The sequence below is a fragment of the Oryza sativa genome, chromosome 8 (assembly GCF_034140825.1).
Source record: "Oryza sativa Japonica Group chromosome 8, ASM3414082v1".
Classification (NCBI taxonomy): Eukaryota; Viridiplantae; Streptophyta; class Magnoliopsida; order Poales; family Poaceae; genus Oryza; species Oryza sativa.
The window spans coordinates 3,180,256-3,194,324 of record NC_089042.1 but is presented as its reverse complement, the minus strand read 5'-3'; the positions used below and the strand labels follow the sequence as shown (position 1 = coordinate 3,194,324).

At 39.5% G+C, this 14,069-nt stretch overlaps 2 protein-coding genes across 2 annotated transcripts; one reads left to right on the top strand and one right to left on the bottom strand.

Annotated features, from left to right (window-relative positions):
- Nucleotides 1-5,092: 5,092 nt before the first annotated feature.
- Nucleotides 5,093-8,895, bottom strand: LOC4344689 (vesicle-associated protein 1-3). The gene is made up of 8 exons (XM_015795638.3): nucleotides 8,579-8,895; nucleotides 7,757-7,827; nucleotides 7,581-7,662; nucleotides 7,351-7,466; nucleotides 7,090-7,251; nucleotides 6,941-6,985; nucleotides 5,969-6,046; nucleotides 5,093-5,511 (listed from the first exon to the last, which is right to left on the bottom strand). The coding sequence occupies exons 1-8, from the start codon at nucleotides 8,625-8,627 to the stop codon at nucleotides 5,401-5,403; spliced, it is 714 nt and encodes a 237-aa protein (XP_015651124.1). The 5' UTR covers nucleotides 8,628-8,895; the 3' UTR covers nucleotides 5,093-5,400.
- Nucleotides 8,896-9,942: 1,047 nt separating this feature from the next.
- Nucleotides 9,943-13,687, top strand: LOC4344688 (uncharacterized). Its single transcript, XM_015792717.3, has 8 exons — nucleotides 9,943-10,215; nucleotides 10,299-10,408; nucleotides 10,521-10,571; nucleotides 10,735-10,878; nucleotides 10,988-11,077; nucleotides 12,940-13,046; nucleotides 13,150-13,234; nucleotides 13,324-13,687. The coding sequence occupies exons 1-8, from the start codon at nucleotides 10,020-10,022 to the stop codon at nucleotides 13,420-13,422; spliced, it is 882 nt and encodes a 293-aa protein (XP_015648203.1). The 5' UTR covers nucleotides 9,943-10,019; the 3' UTR covers nucleotides 13,423-13,687.
- The last annotated feature ends 382 nt before the right edge of the window (nucleotides 13,688-14,069 follow it).

Below are 14,069 nucleotides of genomic sequence, written 5' to 3'. Positions count from 1 at the left end.
TATTGTCTATATTGCTAGATGAATACCTATTATGATTAGTGACTTCATAGATCATATGTGTAATTGGGATGCTATGATCATCTTTCTTATGAATATTTATTTATCTCCTAATAAGATCGTTTTAAAAGTATCAAGGTCAATTTGTATAGGTACATAGCCCTCATAGGCATGTTAAGAGAAATTAATTAAGTTAGTAGAAAGTCGTTAGACGCCTGACAGGATATAAGTAATAGATGGAGGTCCATTTGTGTATTTTTTACATATAGATAATTTTAATTTCAGTTGATAAGGAGATAAAAAATAGAGAGAAAAGAATGGCGCACGCTGTACGCTAGCAGGGAGGAAGGGAGATTTCGGATGTTCTTTTTCTAAATGATTAATCTAACAAACTAAAATTATGTGTCAGATGTTTAAGTCGAAGATGATGGTCGAATGTTTTATTTTCTTGTAAGAATTTTTACGATTTTCTCTTATTTAAGAGAACGACGTAATATCTTAAGAGTGTATTTTCTCCGATTTAAGAGAACGACATAATATCTTAGAAGCATTTATAAGATGCGTACTTTTTACTATGTTACAATGTTGGGGGGGGGGGCTATTTTTTTAATATTACTCATAGATCTGTTCATTTTACTTTTATTAGATATAATTTAATTATTATCAAGTTATATACGATGACAAAAATATATATCATTAATTTTTATAGTTTTAAAATTGCTTAAATGACACGCAAAAGTCAGAAAATGTAGCCCAAATTAATGTGACATTTCTCTCTTTACAGTTGAATTAAAGAGGACATGAGTTTTAAAATGTAAAATATCTAAAGACATAAGCAGATCAAATATTAGCATTATAATTTAGATGCTGCATTTGCTTAATTGTTTGGCATACAATTTTTGCTTTTCTAAAAGAATGAAAATAGAAGAAAAAATAGGTGAAAAAATGGGTGAAAGAATTAGGGGGGGGGGGGTTGAGCAGACGTACGTACGTACGTACATGCAATTGCCAACAGGCCGAGGTGGGCCTAGGGATAAGGATATGTTTTTTTCTAATAAATCTAATGGTTACAAATAATGGTCCACAAAATTTAATAAAAATCAACGGTTATACGTTGTGTCCTTTTAAGAATTTCTCTAATTTATAGGATGCCACGTGGCGGCTTAGGAGCATTTATAGAATGCCACGTGGAGGCTTAGGAGCGTTTGTAGGAAGTTTAGTGTTGATTAATTTTTTATTATAAATCCTTATGTGGAAGACTTTTAAGGAAAAAGTCGAATTACACCCTTAAACAATAAGAACGGTACGAATTGTCCCGGTTATATATAATCTGATCTCTCACCATCGTTCGCAAACATATAAACTAATATATTTTTTGTTTTGTTTTTTCTTTTATTATATATCTGATTTACCTATGTATGTTCATGGGTAATATACGATGGAATAATCTATATTGTCAAAATTATTTGTCCTAATTATTAACATTATATAGATGAGAATGACATAATTAAAAAGATATAATGTGGTTCTATGCGGCATTTTCGATGATATGTGTATATGTTTTTTCTAGCAAATACTAAGCACATACTTTTTCCTTTTTTTGGAGACAAATATTTTTTCTTTTAGGGTAGGTGTGTGTATGTGTATTTATATGATGGGTGAGCACACGTTTATATATGCGCTCGTGATTGCTTTTTTTAAGGAAACATGATTGCCTTATACATCATTAGTAAAAAAATACTTTCAAAAAATTTAGCGAGATGGCGTGAAGCGGTGCTGCGGCCGCGTGAATTCTTTGACAAACTCGCCAAGGGTGGTTGCTGCTCATATGCACAATTTGAGGAAAATCTCAGAGCCACAAAGAAAGAAAGAAAAAACTACTCGATGGAGCTGATCTTGTACACATTCTTCTTTTTTTTTCCTTTATGACATCTCTTGCGTAGATATAGATATAAAATAATGGTTGAAAATAATATATCCACGGGTTATGTACAAATAAGTAGCTAGATTTTGTTTTTTATATATAGGATGACCCTTATATATATACAGTACGTACTCCTGGGTGTATATAACCATTTTTCTATATATTTTTTCTTAGATAAGCACGGGATATGCAATATTTGATACTTAATTAATCTTACGCTGATGGCATGCTTTGTTTCGCGTGTCCTAGATAAGCTCATCCAATGAGATAGACCGAATGAAGCTTAAGAGATAAAAGGGCATCCACATGGTGTAAAAAATATATATGGTTGTTAATTTTCCAAAAAAAATATATGAATACAGAAACATAGAATATATGAAAATACATTCTTGATAAATTTAATAATGTCATTTGGATATATCAGTATTACACAATAGGGCGTGAGTAAATTTTTAAAATGCTACTCAAAATTTAAATTGCTTTTTTAATTATAAGTCCAATTTAATTGTGATATACAATCATATAGTCTATAATGTTAATTATTAATATTTTTTTATGGATGTTTCAATGAGATGCGCTATTTAGAATAAAACTTAAAATAACATATATTTTTACAACTTAAAACATATGGTTAACATGAACTTTTTAGTTTTTCATCTAATCTAAGTATATAAGAAGGAAAAAGAAAAGGACATGGAGGGGATATGTACGTACATCGGACATACGGACATATAGGTCCAGGGGACACGGCCGAGTAACGTGGGATTCTTTTAGATAGATTGATTTGTTTTTTCTTAAAATAAAGATCTAGTGGTTAAAAATAATGGGTCCACTAGATTAAATGAAAACCGATGGTTGGATGTTAAAGCTCCACGTGCCGATCTAGAAGCGTTTGTAGGAGCGCCACGTGGCGGCTTGAGAGCGTTTGTAGAAAGTTTAATGGACTTTTAGTATATAATAGATAGATAGATACTTCTCTTAGCGTATTGGTGGCGTAGTGATGGTCTGACTGCACCAGGAAGGTGGACGTTGTTTCTAGTAGCGTCCAGACAATTTCTAGTAGCGTCCATGTCTGGACGCTGTTTGAATGAGCGTCCAAGTCTGGACGCTGTTTCTACCCGCGTCCATCCTATTTTAGTTAATCCTCCTAGAGAATTACTAATTATTTAATTTAAATATTACTTATTATTATAAATAAAAAATTTGGAAAAAATAGTCATAATGTGACCAAGGGCAAAGACACTCAACTGGTTAGGGTCACATTGAGCGTAGCTCAACTGGTTAGGTTCTTGTGACCAAGTGCGAAGTGAGCATAGCTCAACTGATTAGGTTCCTTGTGGTGAGTTGCGCTCGTGGTGACTTCGTCAATCTCAAGATATACCGGCATGGTCTTCCGGAGATGCTCATAGTTGTTTTAGTTGCTGTGGTGGGTGCATGTTCCGGTGTTGAGGTGCATGTGGTGACTTCGTTAATATCAAGATATACTGGCTCAGTCTTCTGGAGATGCTCATAGGTGTTCCGATTCAAAGCTAAAAATACTTATATGCTAGTAGGATGGAGGGAGTATCGAATTTGCATTTGGAAATTTTTAAATAAACTTGGTTAAATCATATTGAAGAATACTGTTAAGAATATAATAGGTGTTGCCGATTCGACATGTTGAGTTGGAGATACCATCAAATCAAATTTATTCAAAATAATTAAACAGTGAAAAATAATAACTCCATACTTTATTTAAAGAAAGGAAATCCAAGCTACATAGTTTTTTTTTAAAGAAAGTAAACTACATATAGTTATAAACTAGCCCTCCATCAAAGAAAGGAAATCCAAGCTACAAAGTTTCTTTAAGATGATGTATCACAAAACTAAAAATTTAGCAATACATTTATCATAAACTATACAAGTTTAAGGCTAAATATCACAAAACTACAGATTTAATAATAAAATTATCACACAACTATACATTTAAGGGTTTAAATCCTTACCACTAATGTTATGTGTGAGTTATAAATGTTTTGTTTTAAAGAAAGGAAACTGCATAGTTAAACGAAGCTACATAGTTTTGTTTTAAGAAAGTAAATCCGAGCTATATTTTGTCCTTTTGAGAAAGCATGGAAACTACCCTTTTGGCGGCATGAACAAACTAACTAGAGTATGAAACCTCTTCATCATTGTTCCCTTGTAATTTCCTACGAAATAGACCACACCCAACGAGGCAACCCGGCCCATGAATTTTCAAAAAAGAAATATCCCCAAAAACTCCAATTTCACTCAACTTGTGTTCATGTTCATCCAAACTCCAAACCAAATCAAAAAAAACCCCACAAACGTGCATGCAAACTCCCAAAGAAAAAGCGTGTGCCACTTTCCCAGAAAGGCGCGGCGTAGGCTACAGCCTACAAATCCGGGAGTTAGTTGGCGATCCGACGGCCCACGTCGCCTCCCCACCCGATCCGACGGCCCACAACCCCCCACGAAGCCTCAAGAAGAGAGACCAGAAGCGACTCTCCGCCGCCGTATCGTATACAGAAGAGAGTCACCGCCAGCCGCCGCCGCCGCACAGATGAATCGCGACGGCGACATGTCCGGCAGCAACGGCGACCATGTCACCGCCGGCGGCGGCAATGCGTCGGCGGCGGCGGCGGCGGAGGAGGAGAAGATGACAGGAGTTGGCAGCGGCGGGAAGGAGAGTGGCTCGTCGCCGCCGTCGCCGTCGTCGACGTCGACGTCGACGGTGATAGCCACGGCGTCGGAGGGGGAGAGGCCTGCGGCGGCGGCGGCGGCTACGACGTCTCCGGCTGTGTGGCACTGGCACGTGCTGAGTCTGCTGCTAGGGTTCGTCGTCGGCGTGGTCGTGGCGGCGGCGGCGATGCTGTTCCTGAAGCGCGGCGGCGGCGGCGGGTCGCCTGAACTTTGCTTCGTTCCAACCTGAAGATTTTCTGACGATCCAACGGTAGCAGCACACAAGTAATGCTTGTACATTATTTATCTTCTCTTAACTTCTCTCAGGTTTTACCCTGACATGTTCAACACTTGTGGTATGATATGATCTGATATGAGATGAATGCTAGATTTGCATCATTGCAATTGCATAGAGTTCATGTTTAAAGATCTGACAAGCTAATAATATATGAGATCAAGCACTGCCTGCCAATGTGACTGGAAGAGAAATTTAAAGTTTAACAGTATGATGATAAATTGATCAGAAAGAAAGAATAAAAGATTATGGAGAATGTCAAACAGTTGCACCAGTTAAAACTCTTAAAAATCAAGCCTAGTCAATGTAAAAAAAAAAAAAACCGCAGCGAAGCGTAAAACCACCATAATGTACACAAACCATGGCATCTAGGAGGAGTATTGTTGTTACAAGTTAGGACAGGTGCTCCTTTTAGGAGGGAAAAAAACACGATGCGCGGCATACCAATATGAGGGGTATCCTTTCCTGGGAGTATAACTTTTGTTGGGAACCTCTACCTCTTCTATGTCTTCTTGAGGATGTAGCCCACGATGATGCCGAGAAGACCAACGATGGCCAAGAAGGTGAGGGAGAAACCGCCACTGCTTTTGCTGCTTTCTTTCCGTAGGAGCTCCTGATTGAAAGATAAATAGAGATTTCATCAACACAATGTTCAGTTCGTAGAATCCATTAAATTCACAGGCGTGTGCAAGCTATAGATAAAATGCAGCATTGAGCAAGTGCAGAATTTAGCAGCCGGATTTGTATTGCGCATGTTTGTTTTGTCTCCAAATCGACAAATCTGGATTTGTCAGTGAGAACTTAGTCACCAGATTCTAGTCATCACATGACAGTTGATATGATTGGTTTAATTGAATTAAGCAGAACAAAAAAACAATGGCCAATGGGTCACAAATTTGAAATTCACAGTCCATAAAAAAAAAAAGTAGAAGTCCAGTTGTACGAAGAAAGCAGCAACTTCTTGATATGCCTTTTAGCAATGTCAACCATCAGTTCTTGTGATCGCAATTATTTATTTCCTTTGAATGATGGTACGACTAGTGCTGTTTCATAATGGTTGAAGTACTTACCAGCTCATGTCGTAACTTCTGGTTTTGCTGAATAGCAACCCTATTCTCCTCATTTAGTTTGGAGATCATGGACGATGGCTGATAAGAATATAAATCATCAACAAGTGATTTATCAAAAGAAATCTTAAAAGCATTTTGGAATATAAAGACATGCTAACAACTAAATGTAGCTCCTGTTCCTGTATTTTGGCTTTTCTATTATCACTGAATTATCTCATACGGTACGTAAAATGCCTGATTACTATCATGACCTATATTTTCCTGTGTGCCAAGCTCATCACTCATTGGATGCACTCTGTCATTCATGGCTAAAGCAAGGAAAAGCTTGCAGCAAATAGACAAGTTCATATGAATCATAAACAACCAAGGCGCCCCGGTTTTCCAAAAGAAAATATTGACTTGTGTAGTACTGAATTTAAAGCTAAGTTGATTCTAGCTTTCAGATTAGATATTAGCAAGTAATCAGATATTTTGCATAAATCAATTCAGTGAGATAATAAACATATATGTGGTGACATGCCATCCATGAATTACTTATAAGTACATGTCGCATCTCCACATATATGTTGTAATTGTGCTCATCAATTCAATTTTAAAGAGGGGCATGCTGGGAAAGCAAACAAAAGCTATAATTTTGGTCTCATGAAAGCATACTAAACACTAAAATGTCATGCTGCGCGGCAGTCAGGATTCATGATCACTTGCAATTCAACTACAGCATATACTCAGATCCAGGATGCCTGGGCTTATGCTCTGCAATTATCTCCAGTTTTACTTAACTTTGTTATCATAAGCTGTGCATTATTAGTTACTTGAGCACAATAAGTAAAGTCGAAAAGAACAAGGGCACATCACATAATTCCAACATTATTATTTGACACTTAGTTCATCTAGAAAGTTGCAATACTTTTCTATAATAATACTGATTCTTCAATTAAATATCTAACTACAAAAGTAAGATAAAAAGACTACCTCTGTGGGCCTCTCCTTTGTTGGTTCAGCAGATGATCTAAAAACCTAAATGTTGCACATCGGTACAAATAATTAAAAAATAGATCCTCCGAAGTCTGATTACAAACAAGAGCACAAAATAAAGAAATGAGGAAACATGATCGACTTACAGGTTGTGGCATTGTTGAATTATGGATACCATTTTCTTGTGCAAATGGCCGAGCAGAACTTCCTTGTTCAGAGTCTTCAGGCATTGCGGAGGATGTAGTCGTTGGCACATAGACTACACGTAGCTTGAATTCCTCAACAACCTTTCCTGCCACCTTATTGAACTGTTATCATAATAAAAACATAAGGGATGAGATGTTGTAACAGATGCATATAGCAAATTGATTGAAACAACACAAAATGAAGAGCTGCAAAGTAGTTACCATTTCTGCACTAATATCTTGAGTTGTTGCACCATTCTCAGCTGCAACACTTTGAACAAGGAACTTATCCTTGCACTGCATATCCGGAGGTGCCTCCCTCTGTGCTTGCATCGTCACTAATAAAACCAAATGTTAAGCAGACTTCTAAATAGATATCTGAGCTATCTATCTTAAACAGACTTGTACTGGTATTATCCTATAGTTTCACTATGTAATGGAGTGGCAGCTACCTGTAACATCACATGTAGACCCCGGCAATACGACGCCAATATTAGGGCGCACACAGTATTGCTTTGGGTTGGTTGTTTTGACCTGCCAGCCATGGATGAGGTAACAGATTTAAATCATTCAGAAATGAATGGTGACAACTAGAAACGTGTGAGAGGTGACATCTCAAGTAGATTACCTTAAATGCAACATAATGGTCGGTCTTATTGGTGAGTTGCATGGAGCATGAGCTCTGCTTCAGTAGTTCAACTGCATATACGAAACAGTAAATTAGTTTCAAGAGAATATCTGAAGCAAAAAAAAAAAAAAAACACAATAGAACCCACCGGACATTCGCTACAAAGACATACTCTATCATTTTAGGACAAAATGAAAAAAGAAGCAACAAACTTAAGTAAAAAAATGAAAAAAAAATCAACATACTAAGCATGCTATATCAATCTAAGACTTATAACTGCCATCGAATCAAATCCCAATAACCATGAAGAATTGCATGGACATTGCATTCGAGCTTCCCGACAAATCAGGAGCAGATCAGCATGGTCAAAAGGCACATACTAGCTGACAAGATCCCAAAACTCCTGGAAGTACAGACAGCTACCAAACGATGATTCTACGCAAATGCGAAGCAGGCCATCACCAAATTTAGTCCCCGTATCGATTCATCAACCAACCACACGAGACCTAGCTCACACAAATCCCAGCAAAACAAACAAGGCAGACACACATGCAGTAGCAGCAAGAGCAACCACCACAAGAATCACACACACACACACACACACTCTCTCTCTCTCTCTCTCTCTTTCTCTCTTCCACGATCCAATGGCCGAATCGACCACAGCACTCGACGAATCTCAAGCTGACACGGATCAAACAGAGAGCAAACAGCCTCTCTTCCACCCCCAAGATCCAAAGCTTTGACCAAGATCCATCAACGACTCACATCGATCAATTCGAGCAGGGGGAGGGGAAGGAGGCGAGATCTGGGCCAAAAACTTACAGGGGAATGAGAGCTCCGAAGGCTGGATCTCGAGGAAACTCGCGCTCATCTTCGCCACACTCCTCACGAATCAAGAGATCAAACTCGAGCAGGAGGAAGAGAAACCCAACAAGAAAAAGAAAACCAGAAACGAAAAAGAAAAGAAGTGGTTTTTATTGCTCGCTTTCCACCGGATTCGATCGGGGGAAAAAAAGCCAAGAACACGGGGGCTTCTCCTCGCTCCGATCCGACCACCAATCGACGCGGAATCTCTCCTCCCCCACACGGATGAACAGCAAAAATCGTGGGGGAAAATCTCCGCTCGCGAGCTCGTGGATGCAACCGCGATGGATGGATGGAAGCTTTTATTAAAAATGGGAGAAATTTCGTCGAGTGAATGAATGAGTTGGTGTTCGTTGGGACCCTGCGGTAAAATGACGATAATGCCCTCGGTTTGGGTGGGTGTGAGCGCAAGGGGGTGAGGGGTATGGATGGTATTTAGGCTGAGCTGGGGCGAGGCGTGACGTGGCGCTTTAATGGGCGTGCGAGGGTGGCCCCACCCGTCAGTAAATAAATAGATTAAAGTGCAGGTGGGAGAAACAACGTGTGTGCCTCTCACTGATTGACGATGGCTTTGCTCAAATTCAAATAAAATTGATCTTCCATTCCATTCGCTGCAATTTGCGATTCCGTTTGGTAGAACGAATCTCAAACGAAACACTTTTTGAGAATTCCAACTCTTCATTGAACATTTTTTTTCAACTATATAAAAGAAGTACAATTCACTTGTACTCCCGCACTTACAATAGGTGGTGGGCTAGGAATCCTTTCCTTGGGCAGGTACTTAAAATAAGGAGCGGAACACGTGATTAAATAAATATTAGATATAAAAATTTTAAAAATAAACTAGCTTTCTTATATAATTTCTTTTTTTTTGAAAAAACGAACCGTTTAACCATCCGAGAAACGTCGCGAAGAAAATAAGGAAGTAAAAATTGGGAAAATATAGTATAAAACATAGACTTAGTGTTTCAAAAGATTTTCTTTTTGTTGAACAATTTTCGCTCGTACGAAAATCATACTACTTCCTCGTCTCATAATATAGCAATCTAGTATGGAATGAGACACATCATGTATAGATTTACTCCAGTATTATGATATGTTTCATTTGCGTAACTATGTTGCTATATATATTATGGGGTGGACAACAAAAAAAACAAGACATTGACACATTGTCTTAAAAAAAAAAAAGAAGAAGCGGGACATTATGGGCTCGGCCCATATACCATGATGGGCCTAATGGGCCAAGCCCATCAAGGCCCACACCCACGCATTCCCCCCCTCTAGGCGTCTACATAAACGTGCCCTTGTCCGGCGTCGCCGCCGGTGAAGCCGCTAGGGTTTATCGCCGCCGCTCCGACCACTTCACTAGGGTTTTGCACGCGGCGGCGGCGGCGGCGAGATGCTGCGGCGGAACACGCGGCTCCGGCGGGAGTACCTGTACCGCAAGAGCCTCGAGGGGAAGGAGCGGCAGCACTACGAGAAGAAGCGGCGCCTCCGGGAGGCGCTCGACGAGGGGAAGCCCATCCCCACCGAGCTCCGCAACGAGGAGCTCGCCCTCCGCCGCGAGATCGACCTCGAGGACAAGGACTCCGCTGGTCCAGCTCCCTCCCCTTCCCTCCTCCCCTTCCTCTCCCGCTCCCCGTCGCCTTAGATTTGGCCCTGTGATGTTGTGATGCAGTTCCGAGGAGCCTCATCGATGACGAGTACGCGGGCGCGGCGCTCCGCGAGCCCAAGATCCTACTCACCACCTCTCGCAATCCCAGCGCGCCCCTCACTCAGTTTGTCAAGGTGCGGCTTTTGATTCGTGGACTTCTCTTTTTTTTTTTTGGGTTCTCGATAAGTTGAAAATGGGTGCATTTGGATGATGAAGCTAAACCAGCCGTTTCTGTCCATTTGATAGGAGCTCAAAGTCGTCTTCCCTAACTCGCAAAGAATGAACCGTGGTGGTCAGGTATAATTCGGCAATACTCCATGTTGTTGTCTCTTTTTGTCGCCGCGTGCTTGAATAGAATTCAGATTTGGGTTGCTAGGAGTGAATAGTTGGGAAATGCGGTTCAAGCTTTTGTGAACTTGGTTCAGGTGCATCTTACTGATCTATAGTTTCTTTTCGGCAGGTGATATCGGAAATTGTTGAGTCTTGCCGTTCGCATGATATCACCGACCTTGTTTTGGTGCATGAACATCGTGGCCAGCCCGATGGTTTAATCGTCTGCCATCTTCCATTTGGGCCAACTGCATATTTTGGGTTGCTCAATGTGGTAAGTAGTGCATATCTGTGTTATTATCAATGTATGCTGAGTCTTCGTCATGTACGATTTGGGTTGCGAGGCAATACTTTTGGTAACCCTGGATATAATTGTTGAACAGGTGACACGCCACGATATTAAAGATAGGAAGGCCATGGGTAAAATGTCAGAAGCGTACCCCCATTTAATACTAGATAACTTCACAACCAAGGTACTGAAATACTTTGCTTTGAGTTGTTTTGTTCTAAAGCGTTCATTTCGTGTAAGCAACAAACGGGTTTTATCTGATGTTTTAAGACAATATATTTAAGTTGCATGGCAAGTAGATAATCTTATGTGTTTTGAAAGTTGTTTTTTTTGTTTGAAAAGGATTCATGATTTTTCAAACCAAGGTATACAAGATTGAAGTGTCATGATGAACACAATAGTGAGCGCTTACATTTATCTTTTTCTTCAAAAAGTGGGAGGCTTCAAGCCTACTATGATGCTCTTTTCGATGTTTTCGTAAGTTCATTGACATGTTCATGTGTTAAAACACGCGGGAACTGGAGGGTGCTGTGATGATTCTTTCTAATCCGGGTACTCTTGCCAAATGGTCTCCTCTCTCTCTCTCTCTCTCTCTCTCTCTCTCTCTCTCTCTCTCTCTCTCTCTCTCTCTCTCTCTGCCTGCCTGCCTGGCTGCCTTCCTGCCTGTCTGTCTGTCTATCTATCTATCTATCTATCTGGAAGGCAACCTGTCAGTCATCACACATGCATACACACATACATATTCTCAGGAATTCAAGAGTACTGGCAATAATGGCTTCTTGTTAAGCAATATTGCTAGAAGTGATGATACAAAGTTCATTTTTACCTGAAAGTGCTGAGCACCTCCAGTTCTATTGATTCTTCTGCTGTTGTTGAGCATATTTATTGTTTTGTTCCCTTTGGAGTATCCTATGCTCATTGTCTTTCTCACAATTGTTTCTATTCAATTATAATGCATAGAAGTGAACATCTTTTTACACTACGATTTGCTTATTATTTTTGGTGGCTGCAATGATGGTTTTCTCGTTAACCTGAGATCTACCATGAGGACTATATCTATCCATTCCAAAACTTATCTGAGCAGCTTTAATATCTTGCTGATATTGTAGCGTGGTGAGGGGTGTACCATGTGTTCCTACTTCCTAATAATCTTGTTTGTATACTTTTTTGTGACTTGCATCCCGGCATGTAAATACCTGTGTTGCAAAGTTGGAGGTTACAATGATGTCTTTCTCGTTAACCTGAGACTTGTTTCTTCTATGAAAGACGCTTAAATCCATTCAAAACTCTAGACTGAGATCCTCCAACTTTACTTACCCGTTTCTTTCCAAAATTTCCTTTACTTCAGTTTCTTAGTGTTTCTTAAGTTGTATGGAGGCTTCTGTGATGTCTTTCTCGTTAACCTGAGACTTGTTTCTTCTATGAAAGACGCTTAAATCCATTCAAAACTCTGGACTGAGATCCTCCAACTTTACTTGCTGTTTATTTCCAAAAATTTCTTTTACTTCTGTTTCTTGGTGCTTCTAAAGTTGTGGAGGCTTCTGTGATGTTTTTCTCGTTAACCTGAGACTTGTTTCTTCTATGAAAGACACTTCAATCCATTCAAAACAATATACTGAGAGCCTCCTTTTTCATTTGTTCTTAGTTTCCTTTTAGTTCTGGTTGTCGTTTGTTTGTTTTTCCTGAATTAACCCTGGCATGATGATATTTTTCTTGTTAACCTGAGAAGTACTGACCATCAGGACAAATTTAATCCATTCAGAATAACTAAACTGAGTGCCTCTGCTTTTTACAGCTTGTGTTGTTGGCTTTAATTTTAATTCTTTAATTCTCTGCTCCACTGAACCCAAATAAATTGAATCCACTGAGTTTGTTGTTTTGGTTGCTTAATTATTTTAGGTTGAAGGAAATAGAACTCCTCTAGCGTATAGCTTGCATTTAAACACATAGATACATTTCTACTTTTGTCTCTGCCCTTCGGCAGGGGATTATGCTGCTTCAGTCTGTGCTCCACCGCATCTGTTTGATAAGATTCTATTGTTACAGACTGGTGAAAGGACTGCTAATATTGTCAAGCATCTCTTTCCAGTGCCAAAGCCAGATTCAAAACGGATAATTACTTTCGCTAACAGAGATGACTACATCTCATTCAGGTTAATGAGTGCTAATATTGTCAAGCATCTTTTGTTCCTTCTGACATCCAATTCGATGTAAAATACCTAACCACCTTAACTGTGAACCGTTCTCCTGCAACAGGCATCACGTATATGAAAAACATGGTGGCCCAAAATCCCTTGACCTGAAGGAGGTTGGCCCTCGATTCGAGTTGCGACTATATCAGGTGAAGATGGATCTGCAGTTCAGTGTTTGAATCTTGTCTGGGCCAGTAGAACTTTCTGGTATTAATTCTTTGCTCATTTGATCTTGCAGATCAAGCGAGGAACTGTCGACCAAGCGGAGGCGCAAAACGAGTTTGTGCTACGGCCATACATGAACACAGCGAAGAAGCAAAAATCTCTTGGTGCCTGATTAGCCTGCAAGGCTGCAACTGCTGTAGTACATCAATTTTGAGTTTCTGTTTCATCCTTGTAACGTTAGCTCAGTGTGTCTAATGTATCCTGCTGTGATAATGGTTCCATCGAAATAGTTACTGGGTCCAATTTGTTGGATTGTTTTTACACCTCTGCTGTGGATTGGGGCCCAATAACGGCCAATTTTTGTAGAAATGGCAGCCCACATCATGCAAGATAGAACTTCCAAAATCATTTAAAGGAATGTTTTACTGATGTTATAATTGATGAATCTGAATGCATCAGATTCAGAGTATGACACAAGATGTTAGTTTTTCTTTGTGCTCCATTCGTGTTTAAGTTCTAGATTAGGCATAGGTGTTTGAATCAGTCTTAGGCGACGAGGTGTCATCTTAAAATATGACAAACTAGTTTTTTTTATATGGAATACCGAATACCCGTGTGTGCGTTCATTTATAGGGTATACTTGTGCGGTAGAGCTAATTCGCGGGCCCGCCGGCGCGCGCGCCGACAGCGTTACTTATTTTTTTCGCTTTTCTTTTTTTTGGTGATTTTTTCCTTTCCTTTTTTCGATTATTTTTAGAAAAAAGTTTCGCTTTCTTTTTTCCGTGATTTTTTTTCACATTTTATTACTTTTTTAATCTT